The sequence below is a fragment of the Acanthaster planci genome, linkage group LG14 (assembly GCF_054643075.1).
Source record: "Acanthaster planci isolate LZ-2023a linkage group LG14, COTS_SCS, whole genome shotgun sequence".
NCBI classification, from domain to species: Eukaryota; Metazoa; Echinodermata; class Asteroidea; order Valvatida; family Acanthasteridae; genus Acanthaster; species Acanthaster planci.
In genome coordinates, this window is record NC_141790.1 from 663,821 (window position 1) to 691,794 (window position 27,974).

General features: G+C 41.9%; 2 protein-coding genes across 7 annotated transcripts in view; both read right to left on the reverse strand.

Moving 5' to 3' along the window:
* LOC110977920 (uncharacterized) overlaps positions 1 to 27,974 on the reverse strand; it is a 53,401-nt gene that overhangs the window by 17,443 nt on the left and 7,984 nt on the right. The gene's annotated exons all lie outside the window — the stretch shown is intronic.
* LOC110977874 (uncharacterized) lies at positions 746 to 24,509 on the reverse strand. Of its 6 annotated transcripts, none has more exons than XM_022232388.2 (23): positions 24,151 to 24,509; positions 19,785 to 19,891; positions 18,851 to 18,928; positions 15,168 to 15,232; positions 14,497 to 14,592; positions 13,849 to 13,986; positions 12,839 to 12,943; positions 12,464 to 12,709; positions 12,083 to 12,224; positions 10,764 to 10,974; positions 10,133 to 10,313; positions 9,252 to 9,548; positions 8,431 to 8,767; positions 7,982 to 8,108; positions 7,437 to 7,607; positions 6,852 to 6,998; positions 6,330 to 6,699; positions 5,782 to 5,975; positions 5,472 to 5,636; positions 5,093 to 5,205; positions 4,647 to 4,909; positions 4,410 to 4,476; positions 746 to 3,850 (listed from the first exon to the last, which is right to left on the reverse strand). In XM_022232388.2, the coding sequence occupies exons 2-23, from the start codon at positions 19,847 to 19,849 to the stop codon at positions 3,217 to 3,219; spliced, it is 4,212 nt and encodes a 1,403-aa protein (XP_022088080.2). In that variant the 5' UTR covers positions 19,850 to 19,891; positions 24,151 to 24,509; the 3' UTR covers positions 746 to 3,216. The 6 variants fall into 6 exon arrangements, with proteins under 6 accessions (XP_022088080.2, XP_087002023.1, XP_022088078.2 ...); XM_087145897.1 differs by having other exon boundaries at positions 19,785 to 19,921; XM_022232386.2 differs by having other exon boundaries at positions 19,785 to 19,929.

Sequence of the window (27,974 nt, forward strand, 5' to 3'; positions counted from 1 at the left end):
AAGCCTTTTGCGAGTTGAATATTTATAAAGTTCTTTAAATTTACGTTAACGTAGCAATTTGAATCCTCCATACTAAAGACACTGTTGGTATACCTCGTTATTAGGGGCAAGCTTTCGCTTAGTTACAGAAGAAACGCCTTGCACCAATACATTTCAGAGATGGTGGCCGCTATGCAAAACCTTGTCCCGAATTTTATAAAACACGCACTTCCAACTGAATAAATAAAAAATTGTTTGACTTTAATGACAGCCAAGTTAAAGTGTGAATTACAAAAGCTAAAGACGTCAATTAAGTTTGGCAGGCGTATAATCTAGGTCGGCATAGAGCAACTGCCACTGCAGTTCAGAACATATAATAGGATTTTTTAGAGGTTCGGCACGGCAATAGCTCGGCGCTTAGCGCCAGTTTCATCACAAAGACGAGAGTTTTGTACGGACTAACAATTCACAAGTCGAGGCAACCCTTTCCAAATGCTTGTTAATTCTAACGCCTAGGAAATTTCCTGTTTTGTCAGGCTGTCTTTTTCACGATTTCCAAAACCTAAATACCACACGTTTTCAATGGAAAAGACATTTTTTGCAGAAGTTGTCTTTGAATTTGAATCCGACCGGACCCTGCACCGAATGTTCTTATTAAACGCTTGGGGAAAAATAACCCAAGTCGCTGCTACTAGTCTACTGCTCTCGCTAGCCTGTTGTGAACTGTCTTGTTGACACACACCAGCAGACAGAAGGAGGCACTGTGTACTTTTCACAAGCTTTAAGCGAACTTTATTTGCAAGAGTGTCTTGGGATACTTGTTAGAACCAAACTCGTATTATACGTATCTCAATCCAAGGGTCATAGCTTATTAAACCCTTCTGTTGACGGGATAGTTAGATCCATCTGAGATCTGAAGCCTAACCTATATCATAACCAACTAACCAATCGGCAAATAAACCAACTCCAGAACCAACCGACAAGTTGTATGTTGCTATATCCAATTCCATTGGGTTTGTACTAGTGATGTCGGAGATGAATATCTTTACATCTGCGTAACAGAATTTGAAATCACTAATTTCACACCACATAGCAATCTGAGTAATATGTTGTCAACCTAATACTCGTAAATTATATTTGTAACCCAACTTGACAAATGAGTTTCAAATTGCACGGGTTTCTTTTGACTTTGTTGTATAAGCCTACGTAGCATTTCGCGTGGCATTTTAAGATCTGAGTAAAAATCTTTTTAACCTAAAATTAGATTAAGGAGTAGCTTTTACACTTTATGCTCAACGCAAAACAAGAATATTGTTACCCAACCCAACAAAAAGAGTTGCAAATCGCCAGAACCCCCTTCATAGTTTGTTATACAAGCCTTTCCCATTTAACATATAACATTTACATATCCGAGTAACAATTAGGAATTAGGCAGATATTTTTTTTATCCAAGTACCTTCTGCTCCATGCAATATTCACAAAGACTACTTGTGACACAACTTGAAAAAATAAAACACAAAATTTCCAAGTCCACTTTTAAGTTTTTCATATAGATCTTTGTTAAGCAAGAATCTCACATAGTGGAATTCAATAGAAACATACATTTTTTAATTTTAATGTTTTAACAGAATGAGTGATACATCACAACGGAGAGCTCTGTTTAGAGTCACAAGCTTGTATTGAAATGACAATCAATTCAACCTTTTGTCGTCGATTTCATTTTTATCGTTATACGCTGTTCGCTCTAACACTGGTAACGTTTACAGTTTAAAGTCTGAGCATAACGGTTGATGAATCATTTCAAAATTAGATTGAAAATTTATATGTTCATAGGATATTTCTCGCGTATTACTGTTAACACTTTAAATAACACATTATGGGTACAACGTTCTTACAGCATATTTGAAAAATCAGTAATTTGTTTTTAAACATGTATTTGAACTAACTACAACTGATGTGTATTATTTTTCAAAATGGCGCTTTTTATTAGAAACGTCTGTATTATGCAGAGCACTGTGAAGTACTTTTCTTCTTCAATATCCTCACAAAGTGTGAGGCTACACAGATCTACGCATTTTATTTTAAAATTCTACTTTTAAACCGGATACCACAATGACTGAGTTTCAGATAAGTTTCATCATTCTGTGTACGATGTAAACATATAGGTTCTTGTAAAACACGACCAGTCTAAATAATGAGTTACCATGTTTTTTGCCAATCTCAAACGCGCCAGAGAGCAAACTCGAGAAAACTTATCAGTTTTTGCTGTGGAAAATGCGGCGAGCAGATTGAACAAAAACAAGGTGTAACCCGTCATCTACGCAACTTAAGTGTTCTGTGAGTAAACAGTGGTCGTGTTCTCCATCTCCTACGATTGTTGGTATTTCATAGTTCATTTTCATACGGTTTCATTATCGTAAAGTCTCATTTACGCATAGTTTGATTACCTCACAGGCTTCACAGTTCATGGTCCTGCAATTTCTGTATCCAGTATTTTCTTAAGCGGTGGTTGAGTTTCATCGTTGTACAGTTTTCACTGTTCTATAGTTTTGATTTTCATATATTCAAACCCTACCTTTCTCTAACACAGCAGCATAGTTGTTCTTTATTAAGGGGGATGGGAGGGGGCTTATGGATTCTCTTTACTTCATAGTAGAGCATGCTGGCATGCTAGAGTAGCTTTTGATTAGTTGAACGTGAAAATCCTTCCTGTGAGCAGAGTCTACCGTTTAGCATATGGCTTTTTAGAAGGGAACGATAATTAGACAAAATATCAAAAGTTTCTGCCAGGTGACAACTCCTCATTGGGAGTCTAACTTTCAAGAGAGGGTAAACAAACTAGTCCCAGTTCAGGGCCAGATTCTTTTACCTCCGTGGATGCACTTTAAAAAAAAAAAAAGGCCTGGACTTTTTGAAATGAAAGGAATGCTCGGAATAGGCCTAGTTTACGTTGTTAGGGGTTAAATTAAGGGAGAATTTGATACAAAACAATATCTCACAGTGAGAATATAGTGAGCTGCTTCATCATTTAATCTCCGTTTTTATATGCTTTATCGCCATAATCTTGAGAGTATAGTGGGGGGGGGGCATTTGTTTACAGCCTTTACCATCGGTATTGTAGTATCTTTAGGTCTCGCCCCACCGGCCACCGCACGAGGCGAAGGTGCTACATCAGTAGAGTCACATCCCAAGATCAAATTTGACCAATCGTGGCTTCGTATTGGGGCATGGGTAGCTTTAATTAGCAGGTGCGTCGGATCCTTCCTTGGTTGTCGGCGTGTCAGTTTTGTTGTGGCCCGGAGCAGCCTCAGTATGTCCTTGACCTGATGGTGGTGTTAGCTGCGGATGGGCGGCATCCTCGAAGGTTGCCACTGCTATGTTCTCGTGCCCGTCAGAATTGACAGAATCATTTTTTCTGGACCATTTTGTGATGATGACCGATGTCTTGCTGGCCGTCAGCCTGCTGTTGGCCGTAGACCTATCCAACGGCCTCTCTCGCCAGCCACGCCTCAGGTTGCCCAAGCCTTCCGAAACCTTCTCCTGCCGCACGACGAAGAGCAGGAAGACGAAGAGGCCCTGCAGGGAATTACAGATGCAGAACAGGACCTGAAACGCAAAACTGGCGGTGCCCCAGACGGAGAGCAGACCGAAGACCCAGGTCAACCCCAGCAGCACTGCGACCGAGACCATTGCCTTCAAGCGTCTGGCGACCATGTCTCGGTTGCTTTCGCCTGGCGAGCCCTTGACGCGGCCGGCGACACATGTCAACTTTCGAAAAACGAGTGCAAAGACGACGAGGTTGAAAAGGAAGACGAGGCCAATTATTAAAAGCTGGCCAACGTAGAAAGCGGTACCGGGCTTCAGAAAACATCTGATAAGAATGACAATGAACATCAGCATTAGAGGAGATCCCAAAATTTTCTTCACACTATGCGAGCTGCGTGCATGTTTACAAAAGAGTGTGCAATGCAAGACTTCAACGATAGGCTCTTTAAAGTTGTCGTCGCTGGTTGACATTTGCACTTCGCTAAAATTGACGCATGCACTGTCTGTTTCATTGATGTGCATGTCCCACGGAAACAAGGCGGCCCGCCAAATCCTTTTATTGGCCCCTGAGGAAGGGTTTACTCGTGAACAAAGTGCAGTACGGTTGCACTGAAACAGAAACTTGTCAACTGACGCTTTCCTATTTTTTGAGGGTCTACAAAAGAACTAGAGAAGTGAGTCTGACAAGACAGCTTATTAATCTACCGACAGGATGACAGTCTACCTTGCCCGATGCATCCATATCAAAGTTTCTTGTTATAAACAAGCAAATTAAATTCGAGTTAATTTTTCTTGTAAACTCAATGGAAATCATTTGACGACTGTTAGGGACAGAAATTATTGCGGACCCCTTTGTGGAAACTTGTAAGTACTTGTATACAAACCTGTCTTCGCTATCGTACACTCTGTAGTCCACCGCAAGTATGATAACGATGACGACAGCTGGTAATCCTGTGGTATATGCAACAAACAATCTAAGTTAATGGATCTGCTCAGCATTCAAGAAATCAGAAAGACATTATTCATGAAGCTGAAGTGAGGGATTATTATCGCTTGCATCGCAGCTTGTCTTTGGGATTCCATTTCAATCAGCCAGGCAAGGTTTTGATGTCGTCACCTACCCCAGGCGACGAGAGACGCCTTGATGAAGAAATGCGACACATCAGAATTGAAGACCTTGACCAGCTTCAGATATAGGTTGGCGGCCTCCACACCCATCCAGGCCATGGAGGTCAGGGCGAAGTAGTGCATCAAGACGGCAGCGGCGATGCAGCCGCTGCGGGAAGACGTCTGCTCGATGCCGGCCAGGAAGACCAGGTAGAGGAGGAGCAAGGAGCAGCAGAAACTGATGAGGATGCGGCTGGCTTCCAAGGTTCTCAGGGATCTGTCAGAGACAAGTCAGTGACTGCAAATAACCTTTATGAAGTGGCTCGAATTCAGCCTGTGAGTTCGGCATGATGCATATGTCCTGGGCAAGACACGTTATCACTCCCCGTCAGCGTCTCCTCATACCCATGACTACTTTTCATTTGACAGAATTTCGTAAGCAGTGGCCAAGCCTTTTTACCTTATGGCGAGGTACAGTGCAATGGTGATGCTGAGGCCTGCAATGGATAGACTTGAGCCGATCTTGCTGAAAACGTCTAAGGCGAAGCTGGTATGTTTGGGACCATGAATGTTCTGAGTTGAGATCAATTGACCACAAAAATGTTTAAATAAGGAACACGGACACGATTTTACGCACATGCTTCGCTCGTGGTTACATATTGAAAGAACGCCTCATATTTAATTTAATTTCGGATTCTTACGAGTTCATTTTAGTGGTGTGGAAGAATTCTGACAGAATTCAAAAGAAATCAAAAAGAAATTCAACATAATATTTCCAGAAGACAGCACAAGAAAAGCATAACGCAGAGTTTTTTTACCAGTTGACAAGTGAACCTTACCACGAGCACAGCAAAGTTAGTCGCGTGACTGCAGTGACAGACAGTTCTTCCACCGACCGGGGAGCTCTCTCGGCAGCCTTCCGACGACCACTCCCCGATGCCGGCGCGGAGGTCGAAGTCCCAGAACACACACTCAGTGGTCTGCCGATCGGGAATGCTCATTAGCTTTCGGACAAGAAAATGGAAAATTAATGTATAGGTCATGCTTCAGTCGCCCATTTCGTATAGGTCTATCCTTCTTCACTTTCCCCCTACAAACAACACCATTGAGTTCATTCTTTGGCCTTTACGTATTTCCGTAACATCCCACCTTGTCTTGGAGGAAAGCAATGACCACAGGTGCGTCTGGTGGAAGATTGGTGATTCGCCTCCCTTCTACATTAGCAGCGATGACTCGACTGTCAATGAAACTAGCCGGGAGAGTGGATGACGAGTTGCTGGTACGCCCCGAACGAAATAGCTTGCTGCTCTGGTACACGACAAAACTCACGGGGATGGAGTCATCTGGTTTTACAGCGAAAGAATAAATTGAAGGTAATTCCTGAGTTACGTAACTTAAAACATCTTTAAATTGTATGTACAAGTCAAATTAGAGAGCAAACGTGGACTCTCAGAGAATAAACAAAAAGGACGTGTTGGCAGGAACGATCCACAGGTAGCCTACAGTTTCAGAAGCACATTAGGGAATAATTTCAGAAGCAACTTTCTAAGCGTTAACGTGCTTCTTGAATAATGATGTATTGAAAAAAAGGTCAAGATTGTATTGAGTGCAGAAAAAGTCAGAGCCTTTGATATATCATTTGAAGAATGTAAGAGTCTCTGGCAGCAAAGACAAGCATTTACAAGGTAGCGCTTTACCGTCAGAAGATTTGTTGACTATATCTGCTGGAAGCTGAATTGATACTGCAGCTTCTGCCACAGGAACCTCTTGCCCAGACTCGTAGACATTCACTGCGTCTTCGTCAAAGTAGCTGGTCCCCTTCTCCCCTTTAACGGCTGCAAACCCCACGCCGCGCTCCAGGGTGCTGGGCCGAAAGGTCCTCGCTTCGACAGCGAGGTTACTGGTCACCAGGCTGACGTTCTGGCCAGCCGCGAGAGCGTTGGAGATTTGCCGGCCAAGAGACTTGACGATGCGAGACGAGGAGTTGGCGACCTCGTCTGCTGTGCCAAGCCGGCCTTCGTCTACCTGAAGCAGGTTGTTGACTGTCTTTACAACATTTTCCGTTACCTAACAAAAGAGAAAATGGAACAGAACTTTTCTAAAATATATTGATATCCGTTCCACCAAACTAACATCTTTAAAACCGGGGTTCTCTTTTAATTAAACCTTCGTCCCAGAAGTCACTGACAGCGACGTCCAGACATTACTGACAGACTTACCTCTGGAGAGGTGTCTTGAACGCCGACGATGCTGTCCAGTAAATCTGCCGCGGAGACCACAGAATTTTCGTCAATGGAAGAAGTGTCGTTGGTGATGGACACAAGCGACTCGGAATACTTTTCTACATTCTCTGTTGTAACTGATAACTAGGTATGAGAGAAAAAGGTTTCAACAGCACAAACTTTGATACAATATAATATGGGTCGACTGCACATTGGCTAACAGCCTACTAGCGACCAGGCATTGGCGTTTAAAACTTTCTTCTACACTTCAACGTGGAAAATGGAAAGAGGACTTTTGATAAAATGATCATATTCTCCTAAAGGATGTTGCATATGTGCGTTGGGAGCGTGAAAGGTTTAACCTCGAGTTGTGTTGTTCATGGACATTGTAGAATACCGGTAACCTTTTTAATGGTAAATAGTGTCTAAGAGATTGTGGGAAATACTACAACGTTCCCAGGTAACACGTAAGACTCAACATACATGCAGGCTGGTAGTACATCCGCTGTAAGGTTGCATAGTATCCAGATAAAAGTGTCTTATAGCATGAACTCAATGCTCCTTGTGTTTGTCCAAACACACCTTTACCGTCTCGTTTGTTACAAGTCCTGCCTGGTTTGTGACGGTTAGTTTGATGACGAAATTTAGGTCGTGAACAATGGAAGGAACTGTTGGCATGAACCGGTACGCCGTGGCGTAACAATCGCCAAGGGGGGTACACACGCAGTCTGTGGTGCTGCACGAGGCATTATTCTGATAAAACGAAACCGAAAAAATAATGAGGTAAAACAAAATTCGAAACAAACAGTTATAATACACTGTAATACTAATGGTAACCCTTGACCTCACAGGTTAACCCTAATGCCTATCCTCATCCTATCCCAAACTCAACAATCGAGCCTTAACGAAACCTTTTAGAGCCGCTGGATTAAAACATGTTTTGTTGTGTGGTTTTGTGTATTTTTTTAATGGTCTGTCCGGTGAGCTCTGGTAACATTGCATTTTATTTTAATTCCTGGTTAGATGTGCTATAATTCTGGCAAGTGGAAATCATCAGGTCTTAATACGTCTGTGATGGCTTGAATATATTTTGAGAAGAAATGTCCAAAAGACGATTTTCCTCTTACCTCAGTCATGTTGACAATAGTCACCGTTTCATTGCCAAAACTTGAGACCGTACTGGTTTGGTTCTCAAAAAGTCGCCATTCGACAGCGAGCAGACCGCTGTGTTTGTCAAAGGTCCGAAATTTGACGCTGTGAATATTCATAGAAAGACATTCTAGTTTGACATTAATGATCCATCCCTTACACAAAACCTTAACATCGAAAAGCCCAACATCGAAAAGCCCAACATCTATGTCAAAATTTCGACAAACAAAAAACCGACTAAGCAAATTTTTCGACAAATAAGTATATCACTGTGCCACCGTATGCTATTTATTAACTATGGGCTTTCGTACCTGAGCACCACAGTGAGGTGAAAGAGGAGTCTTGTTTGGCCTGTCTCATGATAAAAGCAGCAGAAGTGTTTAGTTTAACCATACGGAAAGCAGTTCGAGCACCTGTGCGTTTATACCTTACGCTGTTGAGGTCGACCACCAGCCCTACGTCTTCGATAACCGGTGGGGATGAATCGACGTGGATCAGCAAGTTGTCTCTCGAAAAGTGGCCGGCAAGGTCCCTTGCTTCCACCCAAAACCGAATGGAATCGCCATCTCGTACAGATGTCTGATTGGTATAGATCAGGTTTGTGTCTGTGCCCACATTAAGCCAGGTATCAGAGATGTCAATACTCGGTTCGACAATGGTAGTACCGCCGGTCTGGTCGATGTCGAACAATACACGGAACTCCGTCACTCCTCCGGCGTTGGGGATGGCTTCACGGCCACGCTGACCAAAGTACTGGTCATAATCTGCCAGCAAGAAATTTACCAATAAAGTACCCAGTGCCCGGACACTCGTGTGTTTTTTGCTACAGTTGCCAAACCTCTGGAAATGATTCCATTGGCGTCAATTTGTGTGGGAAATGGGGGGGGGGGATGGGGAAAGGAGGGTGGGAGGGAGATGATTTACCCTGCCAAGAAAATGTAAAAAGCGGTACAGGGGATGACGCCATAGGACTACATAGAGGTCAATGTCCATGATATTGAAATGCATCTGTAATATGTTGTCAGAATGGCATATTTACGGATTTTTATAATCCTCCCTTTTTGATTGATATTGAATGCAGTCATTGGAAGTCTGAAAATTCTTCAAAATCCGCTACGCTTTTTGTTCACACTCAAAAAAGTGTGTATATGGATGATTAAATAGCCCATCCCCATCTAAAAAGTGGGGGATATATACAACCACCCCCAGGGATTTACGCCCATGAAAATACCTGAAGTCTGTACTCACCAGCGTCTATTGTACCGTTGGTATACGGACCTATGGGCTTGAGAAGGCCTTGGCTGACATGCTTTGAGTTGACAAAGTGACCCTGCCAGTCGAGCCGTACCAAGGGGGCCTGCGAAGGCGCCCAATCGGACACAGTCAGCCATTTGTATTCTGTCACTCCGTCAGCGGACAGGAGGCGCATAGAGGAGACGGGCTCGACGACAACGTCGTTCTGGTCATCATCGAAAAACACAAAACGCCGGCTGCGCCGAACGTTGGCCACGTTGTCGACCACGGAGAGTACAACGGAATATACACCTGGGGGAGGTATTGTGTATGAGCCACAGTCGCAAAGTGTAATCAGTGCTACTGAATATCTTACAGCTGGCGATTGGACCATCACTTATGGCAGTGCCCAACTATACTATGTTCCAAAGGGGCTAAGAATTACAATTGACCGATATTAAAAGGATGAAGTAGAAAGTGACATAGAAACCATAACATCTTATGTTAATGAAACTACACGGGTAGGATTTCACTGACCATTCTGACATACGATTTGGCTGTATTTAAAGCCTGTTCACTCGTCAGTCTGACAACATGCGTGAACACAATGCTTATTTGAGTCCTAAGCCCAAACAGCATAACATTTTCTTCCGAGCCTTTTTGAAATGAACATAAACACGAGTAAACGTAAAAGGGGTTGAACAGTCTTGCCACAAAATTCAGTTATGTTATGTGCACTGCTCACAGGATCAACCTGTTCAGGCCATGTTATCACAGGGAAATATCACATAAGGTGATGTAGCCTTCGTCTGAAATTTCAAAAGTAGATCATAATTTCAGGGACGTGTAGTCTTAATTGCTAAGCTTTTGGTACAATCTACGGGCCTTTTTCATACCGGCACTTGGAAGGGTGACCATCTGTCCACTCTCAGACACGCCCCCGTAAACCGGGGGATTGACCAATATTTCGGTCATCTCGTCACCACTGGTACCCGACAGGTGTCGCACTTCTAGGTTGTATTCCTTGATACCAGCGTGGCTGTCAGTCCAGTCATCCCACGTGATTGTTATATTGGGCTTTTAAGGTAATCGTGAGACAGAGATGAACGCAGTGAGCAGTTCTGTAGGCAACGACTGTTAGCTTTACAAATACGTAAAATAAACCTTACCAGTAAGCCATATAGGCAGATCATACCACAAAGACCGTATATAATACATATGACTATCAACAGCAGATTACCGAATATTAACATGAAGATGAAAAATATCTATAATAAAGCCAATTGAAATAAGAACACAATGAAAGTTGATTTGTATTATTTTGCGATTCACTAGAGACGGATAGCGACAAAATGCCTTTGCCAGTTGTGCTGTTTATCGTGATAGCTTATGGCGTAAATATTAAACTTCTGACTGACTTAACATTTTGGTACCAGCAATAAATACATTCGTTGTCTGTTTTCAGCTATACTTAATAACTAAGCAAAGTACGCCTAAGGCGCCTTGGCCTGCCGTAAATAATTATACCTCAGTCACTACATTGCTCTCCACGGACAGCATTGAGTTTCGACATGACGTGGTGCCCACACAATGGGACGGCCCGTCCAAGGCAAAGGTGAACGTTGCCGTCGCCGATGTTTGCCTGCTGCTGTAGTACCGTGTGAGGATATTGGAGTTGCTGTCTCTGTTGAAAAGCTTCATGTGTCCGCCGCTCGAGGAGTACACGGTATATCTCAAACTGAAATATGCATTCATAAATACCTCAGACGCTTTCCCTGTTCAACAACGCGCAACGTAACATTTGATAATGCCCGCTTAGATCTGATAAGACCCGCGTAAAACGTGCTGGCACCTAAATCCGAGAGAGTTTAATCCATTCCTACTGGTCAAGAGTCTGTGTGTGCCGTGGCACGCAGATCACGCCACGCACGTTCAAGTCCATATAAGGAGACTCTTGTGGTCTACCTACACAAGGAATACATCATAAATGGACGGGGGTGTTCGGGAAAAGGAAAGTAAAATTCTAAAACAAAATCCTTGGAAATTTGTTGTACATTGCCTTCTTTTGACTCTCTGACTAAAACGGTATTTATAAATGCAGCTCGGGCATTAGTGGCGTCCATTCTCCTGAGCCGGTCTTAAACGCACGATTAAGGCCAGCCAAGCACATGTTTATTTCCTTGATATTAACTGCACCTGTTTACGACACTTTCATAACTACCTGTATGCTTCGATAAATCTCGTCACATTAATATTTTAGTCTCCTTGCTGCTTGTGGATATTGATGAGTGAAGTGTAAATACTCTACGATATTTCTTACTGATGCTGGGTTTCTGGTGCGCCATGTTATGTACTGCACTAAATTGATTTCAAGCTACATTTATCGGCGTGATGAGCACCTGGCTTATGACCATACTACACTAACTTTCAGTGACAAGCGATGTCTTACCTCATTCTACAAAGCAGCCTCACCACTTGGGAAGTGATTCAAACGAGTTTCAACTTTGAAAGGAAGATCTGCCACTTGGCAGGAATAACAAATTGACCATTCCTGTACCACTTGCACACCAAGGCACTCTTTTCAAGACGTTCTTATACAACTGTCACATCCTAGGGTGTTCATTTCAGCATCTGGAGTTCAATTTCAGACTGATATGCCCGATATATGGCCATTTTTTATACGCCATTCCCCCCTCACGCCAGCCAACAATGTTAACAATGTTACCCTCGACATGTCAAAGCTGTCTTTTTGACCCTCTTTGTCCGAAACCCACGAATTTGATCTGAGTTATTTAAAGTCTCGAATAACCATTTTTGGAAAATTTTAATGTGAAAAGTATACGCACACGTCGCCTGTGCTTGGAGACCACGAGCTGTAGTCGATGTCGAAGTTGGCCTCACAGACGACAAGGTTTGAGGCAGGGTTACTGGGCGAGCCGGCGGACGAGCAACTACGGGAGCCGATGTGCAATAATTGACCTCGAGCCACTGTAGTCAGTTTAGGAGGAGAATCGGAGTCATAAACATTGATAGATTATACAACGGGTTAAAAAAACAAAACTAAAAAAAAAAAAAAAAAAAAAACACAACAAAAAAACACAAAAAAAACTGCAGACTAGCGGGAAAGAATATGTTTTTAGGGAAGAACGATGTCGCTTCTAAAGAGTGAAATACGGCTGTTTTTAGGGCGAAGGCAATCCATGAGCGAGTAAGAAGTAAATACTTACGGTGTGCATACACCGTAACCCCCGCAGAGACAATGCCTAGGTTAACGCGTTGGATGTACGGAGGCAATTCCGGCAGCCCAGTCGGTTGGTACGAGGTTGTCCACAGAACCCGGATGGACGTGAAGTTGGTGACGTCGGTGTATACCGTGGTCGTGCTCCCCTGCACGGTGGGCGATTCCACCGTTGTTGTCCCCTTTATGAGGCTTCCGCGGTACTCGGATATGGTCGGTCTCTGACTCGTAGTCACTTGTTTTCGGAGGTTTAAGTAGCACCGCCCAGGTTATGATTGTCAGGGAGAACAGAAAAGAAGTTAATGTGAAAGTTGGCAGATCTTGTTGGGCTACTAAAATCAGTTATCAGTAATCATTTACTCACGAGTTCTGCAGTCAGTTCCCGAGAATCCACTCTTACAGGTACACAGGCCGTTTGTACAGGATCCGGGGTAGCAGGCGTTGCTGTTAGTTCTCCATGAACATTGCTCTGAAGCGAAGGAGATCACCATGTGACACAGCTACATCACCACAGCAAGGATATTGCCCTTAAGTAAGCTTCTGCACGTGAAATTCAGCCTCAAAATTTAGACTTATATTGACTTGGACATGCCTCTGAGGCATGCCCCTGTGTCATGCGCACCTGCACACGTTTAAGTAGCAATTTATATGCAGGCACAGGTCTATAATCTTGCTTTACACGCAAGTCATAAAACAAGGAAAAGAAGATTGTCATTGGTTGAAGCTGGTTATTTATTTCTGAAAATGAGTCTCCACCAAGGAATTTTTATCTGATATAATTTTAAAAAGGAATCATCATTCCCCCCCCCCCAAATGGTAGTACCACTTGTAATTAATACTGGCCCTTTCCATTAAATAAACCGGCAAACAGGTCTTGGGAGCAGCTCCTCCCCGCTTGATATGCCACTGCTTCAGAATGCGCGGAATCATGCACCGTCAATTTTGGGAGGCACGAGACAAAACTGAAGGACAGAAATGTTGATAGTAACACGAAGGTGCAAACATTACTTGGCCAAGACATGTCACGTAAAGATGGCCTAAATATTACAGAGCCGTTATCCATTTGCAATGGCATATCCCCCATTTACAAAGACACGCAGTTCTGGGCATGATGTTGAACCAACTCAATTAATTGGCACATAATGGGGGACGTTGGCTCACAATGACCAATTGTCACTGCAGGTTTCACAATGATTGGCATAATTTCAAACTTATACGGAAAACCAGTCTGGCGTACGTTCAAATCTTAATTGTGATTTACAATTACATTCTTTGCTAAAGCGCAGTAGTTTCAACACTGTAGTTCACAGTTTTATATTTGTCAGATACAGAACTGTGACGCACAAAGCAGTGCTTTGCTTGGTGCCAACTCACTTATGCAGCGTCGTTGGTCCGCTGACAACTTGTAGGCTGAGCCGAATTGGGTGCCATAGTCTCCATCACATGCACCGCATCTTTGGTCGGTTGCGGAGTTGCAGTACACGTCCAGACAGTTGGAAATAGCAGAACACCCTAGGGGCAAACACAGTAAGCCAGGAATCTTTCAAGTGGAATTATTTATTTTTTGTTTTCTTTCGGATTTAGGCAAGCGAAAAAATGATGCCACACTGTGTGTATACGTTTTACAACCGGGGGCAAACAATCCACAAGGGCACACTTACTCCCGGCTGAGCTACTTCATAAACTTCTGTTTGCGGTACAATAAATTTGAAAATGAGGAAAAACGTTTTACCCGTTAACCTCCAAAGCATGCTGACAAATTTCGTTTTGCTTTTAGAAAATGTAAGTGCTAAATCTAAAACTGTCTGCTTTTACCGTAGTTGAACTAGCATACCTGTCACTGCTTTGCAAAGAAACATAAAGACAAGACTGTACCCAATGTACCTTACGTAAAGAACAAAGCAAAACGACATACTCTTGAAGTTAGAAACCCACGTTGGCTCCAAATTGTTTCTACAAAGTAAGACCAACTTCTTTATAACAAAGTGGCATTCCGTTCAGAATGATATCGATTTTCTTAACTGCTACAATGCGGGGAATAAAACCCTCGGTTGCAATTGCTGCAGTAGTCTGGTGCCGTGCAGCGCCCTCCGTTGGTGCAGGATGGAGAGCAAATGGCTGTTTGGCAGAACACAGAAACGGAATCACATGAGAATGGTTCTTTCCATGAACCCTTTTGTCCAAAAAGGTATAGATCACTCTCGTTTGGCCTACAACTTCTATGTTCGGCCAAAGTTTGTAGAAATATCATCTTTCGGTTGGTTTTCAGTTTTACTTTTTGTCTCATTGAAAGCGAGACATTTTGTCCCATTGATTTTGAAAAAGGGTTCACTGCAACAAAACCCAGTGTTACCAGAGGAACATCTCAACACTTTTCACCAGTGTTAGTTTTAAGACCCAGTACATCGTAACACTTGTAGGTGTATGAAGTAACACCAGCCGTGTTACACTCACACATTTGGGTGTGGTCACCTGATAACACCAAAACGTGTTGTTTTTAACGTCAGAGATTTTCCACATTGTATCTTCATTTAGTATTTAGTAGTACACGTATTATCATCTGGTGTTTTGATGACTGCGAGGGACATGTGAATTATTCTTTCACTTTTTGTACCGAGGGCCAGTTTGTACAGTTGACCAGTTGGTCTATGACTGGAAGACACTTCCTCGACAATTGCTGAAATATGACTTACGCGTTGAGCAGCCACTGGCGGTGCTTCCAGACCAACCTTGGCAGCACCGGTAACAAGTACTGGATCTGATGACAAAGAAAGGTGACACTTACACCCTGTTTACACACTTGTGCTTCTTTCACGTTTGACAGAAAGTGCTGGAAATTCTCACACAGACCACGAGATATCGCAGGCCAAATGAATTCAACTTTTTATTCAGCCATTGGAGTGCAGAGACGCGTGTGGCCAGATTGAAGGTCGATAGTCTTGTTCCAAGACCTTCTAGGTGTTCCACGACACAAACCATCATACGTACTGTACATACATGCATGTACATGTATATGTATTGGGCGCTATCACCTCATGAATCGTTATCACAGGAAGGTCTTGGATATTTTGCAAGGTCTTGGGCTGCAACAGATGGCAATAAATGTTGGATATCCGTTCTTCATATCACGTGGCTTATGATCGGCGGGAGTTACGTAAATGACTTCCAACATGCTTCATGTTCAAAAACTATGTTTTCTTATATAAGCATCGGCCAATGTCAGAGTGAACATATTTTTACAGATGCTCATAGCTAAGCATTCATCAAATATCCTTCTATAGCACGGGGCAGCATCCAAAAAGTTGCCATGAGCGCATATAACCCCAAAAAAAGAGAGCCATTTTCAACTTTTGCCACGATGTATGATGTCCACGCTCGTTTAAGCACTGCGATTTTGGTCTATTTTTCCCCAAACCTGCAAATTTATAGGGTAAATTTTCAACGAAAAGCGGACTATGGAAAGTTGTTTTAAAGGATGGCATTTTCTGCGGAAAATTTCGGACCTCGAGATCGGGACGCCATTTTTGTTTGATTCTTCTTGGTTGAGTGACGTCATGAACTTATGTGAATAATTTCAATACAAGGCTTAAACGAAGCTGTTGATTGGCTCCCTTGGAAAGTCGAGGGAAAGTTATGAAAAACATAAGATATGAAAACAAAATATCAAAGACCTTCCTGCGATAACGATTCGTGTGGTGATAGTGCCCTCTAACAGTGTACTATATGTGTGTCGTTCATGTAACTACCCGAATAACTACCCGAAGGTCTTGGAACCAAGACTAGGTCAGCAACGGCGGGCTGGGAAATAGCCGAAAACGGGCCCTGGTTAGTAGCAGAGTTGTAGTCAAGACCAGGCAGTCCGAGACCAAGACCAAGACCAGGCCAGAAACAGAAACCCGAGACCGAGACCAAGACCGAGACCAGCCGTCTGAGACCAAGGCCAAGACCACATTCGTAAATAAATGGATAGAAATCGTCTCTGTACATTGACATAAAATTGTGAAGATGGGCCATAAACTACAGAACGATATGCATGCGTTAGTTAGACAGAATTTCCCCGGAATTTAGCATTGTTTTTGTTGTTACTTTGCAGTTTGAATTCTTCAATGATGTGTTTACTTTTTGACCTGTTCTGAATGTCGCGAGATGCATTTTGCATGCAATCAATGTAACCTGAAGCTACAATAAAATTAAAATAAGATTTCCTTTCCAACTGCTTTTACTTCTCATTCATAAACACTTGAGAGTTTAAATTTTTGCCCGGTATGGCAGGCAGCACATGCATATAATGAATTTGTGTTAAATGTTATGACAAGGTTCACAAGGAGACAGTCCGAGGATTTACATGGACTTTGGGCAAGTAGGTGAGTTTGAAAAACAAAAATATCTTAAAGTAGGAAAAACATTTCCATGCACCAAGTATAAAAATAATGGGGCCTAAATAAAAATTAAGAACAAAAAATAACGGCACTTCATGATTTATGCATATTAGCTCAATTCATTTTAAAATGATTAAATTAAACTAATTTAGGCCTATTTTCATTTCAAACTAGGGACTGCAATGCAAATATGGCACCACATTCCAAACCTAAAAAACAAACAATCCCCCCAAAAACAAAACAAACAACAACAACGAAACAGTTTTGATTGTTTAAACATTTAAGCCTCAAATTTAGATTCTTTAAAAATTTTAAAAACATGCCATGAGGACTGAAAGATCATTCCTAGAAGTAGCCTGGCACACGTACATGTACGTACTCCACGGGGTGATGGCAGCGCACGTGTTCAATGAAGGCAGACTTTGTGTTTCTTCCTTATCGCTGATGCTGTTTTGCTTCCCGTTTTGACATTTTATTCCTTGTGGTGGTGAATGCATAATGTATGATTGCCGAATTGCCAGACATGATAGCCGGAAAAGACTTTCTGGTAATCATGACATCAACGACTTACGCACCACCAAGGCAAAGGCACGCGACGGCATACGTTGTGCCAAAAACGCTAGCACGGAATTCCGACAATAGGAGGCACGAGATCAAGACCAAGACCAAGACCAGTGATCCGAGACCAAGACCAGCATGTTCGAGACCAAGACCACCTTCAAATTGGTCTCGAGACTGGTCTCGAGACCAAGACCAGTTTCGAGTACCACAACATTGGTTAGTAGACCACAGTGGAACGTCAAAATCGTCAGTGTATCCAGCGGGGACGGGGGTGGGAGGGGGGAGACAAGATGCCTAATATGTTGTTGGTGCTGTTTTTTTACTTGGGGAAATGAAAGAGCACGCATTTAGAGAAGGCATTACCACCCTGCACACGTACAGACATATACACCACTGGTCACAACTCGAGGAGTAAGATAAAAAAGCTGAGGAAGACTGGACCTACATGTCTGAGTTTATACGTGCCTATTATGTGTATGCGGGGAGGGCCTGACAACTTTACATTCCTGGATATCGTCGATAGGACGATAGAATAAGGACTCCAGAACTCAACTTTGTCAACTCAAAGTGGCAACAAGCCTTGAGAGTGTTAGGGACCCTGAGCTAATAGTGCATAAAATGTTTAGGAATTATCTACGCTGCACAAAGACAAAAGTGTAATGATTGCATTTGTTTTGCCTTCGCCGAACAGAGCGCGTAGCATGTCCTCACAAAGGGAGCGAGTGCGCGCGATATACATAACACAGTGACAACGATGAGCCACAACACATCATTGAAGAATTTGAGTCTCTCACATCTTTTCTTTTGGGTTTTTTGATAGATCAACGTTTCCTTTTTCGAGCCAACAACGGAATGACGAAGCAAGAAGAAAAGTTGTTTCTGTCCCAGAATGGGCCTTTCAAATCCAGAAACGCATCAATTTTGGACAGTTATGGGCCGAAATGCCATGGTGCATCAGATACGACAAACTCCTGGAAAAGATTCGTGATTGTGCACATACAATAATGCAAAATTGATGTTAATCTGCCCTTTTCTCTTACTTGTACAATTTATCCAAAATTTACCTTCTATTCAACAGAACATAGAAAGAAAGCACACACAAAATGACATCTTATGTGCACAACTACGAACCAATTCAGACAATCCCGGGCAACTGGCCGGCGGCCTACCTCTCAATTTTCCATGCGCGGTCTACGCTCCAGCTAGAGATAACAACAAGGGAGTGGGGGTCTTGCAAAAGCTATGGCTACTGACACCTGTCCAGACAACTTTATCCAGGATTGTAGCTTGGAAAAAAAAAATTCGAATGCTGTCTGAGGCTGCGGGTGACGACCGGCGCCAACACAAATACGCTGCGCGCGCATCCACGACCGAAGGGGGGTTGTTGCATATAAAAACCCTCTTCCAACACTCACTTCAGGCTCTCCAAAACTCACCTGTACATGGAACATCTAGACCAAAACCAACAGCCCGTTGTGTAACGTTGAAGGCAACTGTATGAGCAGGTGGTGCAGCTAATTCAAAATAAACGCATAAAAGAGTCAAACACTTGCCAATTTAGTTATCGATTATACATTAGGTAAAACGAAAGTTAGACCATTCTAAGAACGTTTGACTTAATGTGCACACTTTGCATCCACAATGTTGCCCACTTCCATTGCTTAGCCACTGTACTTGCTTTAATTAATACCTGGCCGTCATGAAGCTAAATCAGAAATAAAGGACCGAAATTTCTGCAGCTCAAATTTCGGGGTCAGGAGACCGCATTGCGAAACGGTTTGTCAGGCTTTAAAAGGTCTGCGGTTTCTGGTCAGGAGTTGGCTTCAAAAGTGGTGCAGCGAAGCGACTTTTTCCCCCTCACTTTTTTTATAGAACTGCTGTACGATAACGCGCGATGTCCATCGCGACTGCATCTGCTCGTAACTCCGGCCGCTACCAACACTAAAATAGACTGCCCACCGCACTTTTACTGTTTTAAAGCATTTTGAGCTTGTACATATACACAAGAGATAAGACCACCTCGCTTGTCTGGTTCCCAGATGTAAATTTATAATACAGAAATAAAGATACTGAAAAAGAATGCCCAACTAAAATGTATGGGGATCTACAGGGACTCCTTTACTGCGCATATTACTCAACCGTACCCTATCAAAAACACGTTAAAATTACACAGTACTAAGATTCCAGTTAATTAAACAAGTTTGGCAGCTTTAAGACATCGTTTTATAACAAATAAAAACTTCTTTATTTTGCGCGCGCTGACCAGAAACTGGAGACCTTTTTTTGGCCTTAGTAGATAATCTCACACTTGCAGTAATCATGGTTACAACACGGAAAGAATTTTAAAAAAAATGAGCAAATCTACTTAACTGTGCTTGCTGTAAATACCAAGCCAGTTGGGCGATGGGCACAACATAAAAGATCAACAATTTCATGATGTCCCGTGATCAAAGAGAACTTGCTTATGCAGGTAGTAGCTGTAACAGTTGGTAGTAAACCTGGAGAAACTGAAAATCTGGGAAATTGCCGTGTTTCGGGAAGTTGGCGAACGGCACATCGTGATGTTAAAACAAAACCCCTTCCAATCTCAGTTCACATTAAAAGGGTTCAACTTAACAAACGATCACCAAAAACTACCTGCATGGATTCTTTGAAAGCTAATTACCAAAGAAATTAGTAGGTCTACTCTTCATGAGATCAGTTCGAGACTAATGGTATACGCTACGAAAATAAGCCTATCCCCTGCCTTGTTTCCAAAATGGTCAACTAGATGATCCAGTCGCTTCAACCTTGCTTTCACTGATCACGCTACAAATAGTTGGGAATAATGTCGTTTGTTTCTTTTGAAGCCTGCCGGGCCTTGGCAAGGCATTCACCAGCACTTATTTCAAAGCACTAGTAAGCGCTGGAGCTGAGCTCTGTTTTTCAAGTTGACGATAAGCTGTACCTCTCAAAATATTCTGAAACTTTTCCAAAATAGGTTGTACAACAAAAGATAGCAAAACTTTCAACCAAAAAAGGTAGCATTTTGTAAGCCCAAAGCACAATACCTTCCGTGACTGCTATAAGCCAGCTCTTACTTTAAGACATTTTTTCATACATTCATTTCCTGCGCAGAAAGGACAAGAGAGACGACATACAAAGCTCATTCTTTTGCAAATGGGCCTTAATAACACTAAACATGAACTCTGGAGTGCCTGAGCACCTCATTTTTTGCAAACTATTTGTGATGGTGCTGCCAGCTAGGCAGACTTTTTTTTGCCCAAGGGGGTTCCCTTTGAATTCTATCATCCTGTTTTCAGAAACCCCGGATTTTATCGGGCGTATTCAAAATAACCCCTTGGTTGAGCTTATTGACTATCCGAGTTTATTTCACCCAGGGGCCAGTTCAACCCTGAGGTGAACTTTTAGCTATTCACAATAGACTTTGTTGGGGGAGCCATTTTTTTAATCATGTTCCCTGAATCTATCTACTACAATGTATCCTGTCTGATTCTGTCAATTGAAGTAAGTGCCAGACCATTTTAACTTTCAGGGCTCCTTTCCTTTTTTCATTGTACATGTAAATGAAATTAATCTTTCATGAAATTTTATTTTAGGCAGTAGATATTTTGCCTTTCGCTGGCAACTGTTCCAAAACAAGATTCTGCCGTTAACGCCGTGGTGACTGGTCCATAGTTATGACGTCACCTTGATGCACGTTCTACTCTAACATCGCGCGGCCTCTAGCGTGGCCCTCTTATTTTTCGCCTGTGGTAAAAGCAATATTTTCATTATAAGTGAAATTTGATCAAGCTCCAAAATTCCAGTGCACAAATCTCGAATTCCTGTTTCTTTTTCGAGTTTCCAATGAAATTTTCGGGCCAGTTTTTCATTTTTTTCTCGTGCAAAATGAACTTTTTAAATGCGCTAAAATAAACGGAATAATTTGTCTTCAGACTTGAATTTGTTATGTGAGCAAAACTAATGATTTGTGTAGAACTTATTGATATTGAAGAACTTCTTAAATGTAATAAAAGTTTTTCGGAATTTTTTGAATTGCGCCATGTCAGGAAATTGGAAGTTTTCCATCACAAACTTCTGGTGTGCCATTTTAGGGGACTCTGAGGTCGAGATTGATCACGTGAGAATACACTTTGAGTCAGGCACCAATGTCAGTGACTTTATATTCTGAAGGAAAGTTGGGTCATTCCATGAGGTTGTGGCACAATTTGTGACAGTGTCCATTATTACATGGGTTCCGTACAAATGAAGAGCTATTTCCCTGCATGGGGATCCCAAATTGACGTTGTTATCTTGGAATGCTGAATACAGATGTTTGTGTTATTTTTTACAGAGTAACTGACCTACTCTACAGGCCATGACAGGTGGTAAAACTTACCCATGTAACAAGGACACCATCACAAATTGTGCCCCAACCTCATGGAATGACCCAGTTCCTCTTGTGTCGTCGTTATTACCAGGCTGGTTAAAAAGCATCGACGGGTATTGCGGGCAACGGTGACATCATAAATATGGACAAATCGGAACAAGGCTTCAGGCAGAATATCTCTTTGGAACTTTTGCCGGCGACAGCAAAATATCCACTGCCTTTATTTTATTTCTCTCAGTTTTAGTTTTGAGTTTCAAAAAAAAAACACCTTGGTTCCAATTCCATATTGACAACTTGTTAGGATCAACTGTGCAGCAACATTGACCTGTGGCGGGCACTTCGTGTGTGCTGGCTTTATACTGTATTCCTGTTGGAACTTGCTTTTTCCAGCCTAATATGGAACGTTTTATGAACACCATTAAAAGCCTCCAGTTTTAAATTTGTCTTTTTTAAAAACTGATATTGTTTACTAAACTATAACCCAAAACATGGAGAATAAGACGGTGGAGGATAACGATGCCTGAAACTTGCACTCAATGGCTTTCTTTACCACAGCTGAATGGTTATGTGCTCACTCATGTTAGTGTTCAAGTACGAAGCTGTATAGGGACATAATTAAAAAAGAAATTCTCTCCTCCTTGAGCTTAAACTCGTACGTACGACTTGTATGTCGTACGTACGACGTATAAGTCGTACGAACGATATATAAGTCGTACTAAGGGCATATAAGTCGATCTTACGAGTTATGATTCATAAGTCGTACGTACGAGATATAAGTTGTATGTACGAGATATAAGTTGTACGTATGAGTTATGATTTATAAGTCGTACGTAAGGGATAGAAGTCGTACGTACGGGATAAAAGTCGTACGTACGAGATAGACGTCGTACGTACGACATACAAGTCGTACGTACGAGTTAGCTCAAGGAGAAGAGAATTTCTTTTACCCATGTCCCTGATACAGCTTTGTATTCAAGCGCTCATGCTTTAAAATAAAAAATCACAAAGTTCCGTCAAAACACATGCGCACTGCCCTTTGTAACAGGAAAAGTCCACAGGCCGAACTCAACTTCTTCAGTTTTCAACTGAGGGCAAAGTTTTTCGTGCGACTTTTAGGAAGCCTTAATTTCATTTATTACAAGAAATGTTTAATGAATGATAATTATCAAAAACTTTACATTTGAACAGATATCGTTGTCTTCTCTTGTCGGGTTTTCATCGACCCGATAAGCCATTGTGCCACGGCTACATTTGTAATATTCTTGGTTTCATAGAAGACATAAGTACTTAGTATTTCAAAACGAATTGCGTGTGTCCTCAAAGGGATCAGCGGAGTGAAAAAGGACACCACAGAGAAATTATGTGCAGGGGAAATTCGGAAAGAAAATTCAATTGTAAAATTTTCAATTCGATTCTAAAAGTTTTGCGATGAAACTAGTTTTCGGTGCTCACAGGATACCTTGCTTAAATTCTTCAGTCATTTGTATAAATCTACAACGGAATTTTCTGTCCAAAGTGAAAAGCGTGCAATTGCCCACAGGCAAATGGAAGGAAAAGGTTTGTTTCATGTTTATGTTTATTTATTTCACACAATCGTGGCCCTGCAGCCAAATCAAAAGTGTGGCCCAAACAGAAATTAAAATAAACTGAAAATTTAAACCATAAGAAAGAACAAAACAAATAAAATTCAAGTGACAAAAACGGACAAAGTTAAAATGGAGTTTTCAAAAGTTTGTAATATCGAGATCGCCCACTTATTTAGAAAGGTCAGTGAAAGGGGAACTGGACTTTTTTGGTGGTTCTTGCTGGGAGCTGGTAAATCTTTATTGTTAGATCTAGGGCACCTGCTTTGACTTTCCATCGAGTTGGTGGGACAAGGGAACAAGTGCAGGAATTTGTTTATAGCCCTTGAGTAAAATTATACCAGTGCTCTAACCTCCTTCCAAATTTAAACTACACCTATTACCCAGGACGATTGTACAAGCGCTTTTTGAATGGCCTCTGATAATACTGTTACTTGGCCAAGAGTGCCAAAAACATATGCATATTTTTTCAAGATTTGCTCTAATGTAGCCACTGTACACAATTCTAAGTTCATTGGCACCAATCGAGAACGCCGTAAGTGTTCGTAACACGCAAAGTCTCTTGTTTGCAATTTGCCATCACCTCTCTAAGCTGACAAGTGCATTCAAGATCACTCTGAAGCCGTTTATACTCAGAAACGTAGCTTTTGAACCGAATGCCAGTGATTCATTGCCTATTTTAAGATATCATTGAGCATTTGCCAGCATTGAACCACAACGAATACCATCCTGCTGCTTCGAAAGAAAGCAGAAAACGACTAAAAATGCGAAGGCTACATACCTATGGAGTCTCGATGTATTTATTTCCGAGGAAGAAGTCCCGTTGTGACGGGCAGTTGTAATGCTGAAGTATACGTGCGTCAAAGGTTTCTCAAAACGGCCGGCTATCTACCAAAAACGATGAACTTACTTGACTCCAGGCTTGCGTTTGGCTGCAAGCTGAAACCCTTTTGCAGGGTCCTATTGGGAAAGTGTTTTTAAATAGAATTTTGCACAAGGTCAGAAGGTTTGACGGCTGGCAAACCACAATGTTGTGTCTGAACAAATAGCGAGGCGGAAGTTACATTCCTTGGCTGTGCAGTACCTTTTGAAATTAAAATGGCTTCTCGAAATAATCACGTTTGGAGGCCATGATTTCGAGACAAGGAGACAAAAACCGCATGAAAAAGTGCTCAGACGCGAAAAAATCTCTATTCACTCGGCGGAACGACATTCGTTGAATTATGGCATAGGGTAAACCCCCAAAATTTTCATTTCATTCCCGCAAGCTATATTTAGTGTCAAAGTTCGTGTGCTATATAAATAAAAAACATTATAGTCCTATTTGGCTCGTTAAAGCCTGGTTTCCGTAAACATGTTTGTGCAGTTAGAACAGCAATCAATGCCAATGGAAACGACTGCATTTGGTCATAATTCATAGCGAGCTTGGAAACACATAACATAAGTTACATTTTGACACACGACATGAATCGCTAATCCCTCGCTGTTGCTGCATCAAATCGGGATATAGAGAGAAAGTTTCCTTTCCTACTTGCTATTGGCAGCAACTTCCTTGATATAAATCAACTGCTAATCGTAGGGAATCAGTCTGGGAAATCCCTGGAAACAGAGAGGTGAGTGATTGGCAACAGTCTTTATTTTACATTGAACAGCTTCCAACTTTAACATGGGAAAATCCATCACATGATTATTCATTTTTACGATTCCTTTCCAAAATGGGATGAACAAATTTAAAATAGCAACCGACTGGAACTGCTATACACCAAATACCGTCTCCACACCCCGCATGCTACTTGCGTGAAGTCTGAGGTACAGTCCTCTGTAGCAACTACACCCAGCGACAACACAGAGGGCGGCATAACTGTACAGAATTGAAAGCGAGGGGTGTATTCTGAAACTGCAGTCTTTTTATTCTGCACTCACCTGCACATCATTCTTGGTATTTTTAAAATCTATGTTCCTTGACAGGGAAGTGCACCAGGAAAAACCGATGTCAAATCTTTACGCCAGTCCCTTCTCATATATTAAACACTGTCAAGGTGACACATGTTTGACTGTGCTAAGGTAGTAGCAGGAAGCAAATTATCAAACTAGTGAATTTATTTATAAGATGGTTAAACACATTTCGGCAAAGCCATCAACGTAAGTATACACTCAAATAAGCATACATTCCTTCATGCGCAGAATTATATTATGATAAACGGTGAGGGATCCAGCATTTACAGGTGGCGGGGTTATAACTCTTACCAAGAAGGAGCAGAGCATTCGACAGCAGTATATGGACAAACTGTCAAAGTAGAGGGCGCTAAACTGCAAGGCAGGGGAGCACGCGGTTTTCACCCCTTGTCTCTTTTACTTTAAACTTAAATTTTGAAGGGTCAGCCCCTTCCACCCAGTCATTCCCGCGATAGGTAGCCATGGGGTTCATTTTATTAAAGACGTAACAAACTGCCTGTGTACATTTTGCATGCTTGGTCAGTTCTTTTACTTCTCAGAAGCGAGGCATACAATAAGACCCACACCCGGCCTGATATCTACCGACCCTTGGAAAAGCATTCCCTGCTTGGTTCGTTTCCCATCTACCCAATTAAATACACTAGTGCGATTGCTTTACATGAAGGTGCTAAAATATATTAAGATGTGAGGCAGAAATTACAAAACTGACATGATACGTAAGTGCTAAGCTAAACTACGAAAAACATGCCGAAAAAGTGCACAATCGACTCTGGCTGTCGGGAGGCAAACCCAAGCGAAGGTCGAGAGAGTAAGCATCTTGACCCGGCACTTCTCGGTTAATTAATAACTGGTAAAAGTACAGACAGCAAAATCGGCGCTTGTGACGTAGCAAAGCGAAGGTGCATACAACTTTATAGACATTATACTTAGGTTTCGTGAAACAGTAATACCTTGCAAATTCACGAGTGCTGGCTACAAACCACAAGCAACCCGAATAAACTGTTTTAATTTCAATGGATATTTAAAAGATGGTACTGCCTGTTTTCGTTCCTTATTTCTAAAATTTACTGATGATTAAAAGTGGGTATTTTCTGAGTAAATCATTCGCAAGTTACAGATTTTCCGATTGCATTCGTATGTTGAGGTAAATGCACAGACAGATAGTTATGATACTGCTCACCCTACAAATTTCTGGCGTTTGAAACCACTCAGCGGTCTATAAAATGGTTTCTGTGTCATTATTACAAGTCTATGACGAGCTCCAATTAAAAGAAATGAGATAAATTAAAACTCGGATAATCAATTTCCATGGTCAAGTATGGGGATTGTCGCTTTGAGATGATAATAATGAAATCACAATTTTTGAAGCCGTACTGACGGAAATTTGCCGTCTTGGAGATGACTAGTCCTAGTTTCATTGCCCGTACCTGCGTCGAATACCGGCGATTCACAATAGTGCGCCACCAAGAGTTTAAAATGCGTTCAATCACAACGCACCAAATCTGTCGACCCTCTCCAAACGCGCATTTGGTCGAAAGATTTCGCGCATTATGATTGGCCAACGCGTTGCAAACTCGTGGTGGCGCACTATATGGCCGTATTCATCGCTAGAAAAGTTGTGGCCGAGTAGCAGTGGGAAGCATTTTACACAACATTCTGGGGATATAAAGTGTACTTTCCTATGGGAATTTTTCTTGGCAGTCTTGGGAGGAGACTATTCTTCACACCTAATGAGAGCCCCCGTTGAAATTTGGACTTTACTTGCATTAAAAAAAAAACCCAAGACATTAATATTTATAAAGAAAAAAAGCAATTTGAAAGAAAAATAAAGAGCTCTTCTGGGATTCCAACCCTTTTTCAAACCTGGTTTCCACAGACTGTTGAGTAAAACGTTCTCAACAGGCGGGCGTTCTACCATGCCATTGAGGCTGCAGCCATGCTATGGGGTTTGTGAGATATGTATTTTTTAAAAAATGCATTCCTGAAATACTGATTAAAAAGTCTAATAGCATTGTTCGACCTAACAACATTTCAAAGAATCTTCTTCCCGTGTACGTTTTCCATTGAAAATATCGATTGTTATGAAAGAACTAAATACACGTATTAGGTGTAGGCCTAGCGACGTCGTTTATGATGGTGAGTAGTCAGAAGATCCAACGTTGATCTCACAAAGGTCGAGGAAAGCCATCGTCTGGTCTCTCAGGTTCAGGGTCTGGTCTCTCAGGTTCATGGTCCGGTAGCTCTGCAACAGTAGTGGATAAAAGCCAATCGTCAAGAATGTCATTTTGAAAGCAAGCGCTTTGGTAAGCTCTTGGTTCCGTCCCTGCACATGAATGCCTTTCGGTTGTATAAAAATATACGTTTGCATGCTTTCCCGGCAGTTTGAAATAAAATCTACTCAGTGTCTGAAGGCCCACTCAATGGAACATAACTGATGGAGCGTCCTCTACCACATTTGCAATAATGCAGACGCACACCGAGTAAGTCATCCAGAGGAGGTGTGTAGATCTAAAAATGACTTATGAACAAACCAGACTATCTTGGGAATTTGTCATAGGTTACATGAATACATACTGTAACTTTGTGAAGAATGAATCAGCGTAAAAAATCAAAAGCCTGTTTCGAATTTAAATCTGTCAAATTATTGTC

Coding starts and splice junctions, on each gene's coding strand:
- LOC110977874 (XM_022232388.2), bottom strand. CDS start 19,849: ATGAAATTGTTGATCTTTTATGTTGTGCCCATCGCCCAACTGGCTTGG. Junction 18,929..19,784: donor TGGTATTTACAGCAAGCACA/GTTAAGTAGATT, acceptor ATTTTGAATTAG/CTGCACCACCTGCTCATACA. Junction 14,593..15,167: donor CGCCAGTGGCTGCTCAACGC/GTAAGTCATATT, acceptor TCTGCCAAACAG/CCATTTGCTCTCCATCCTGC.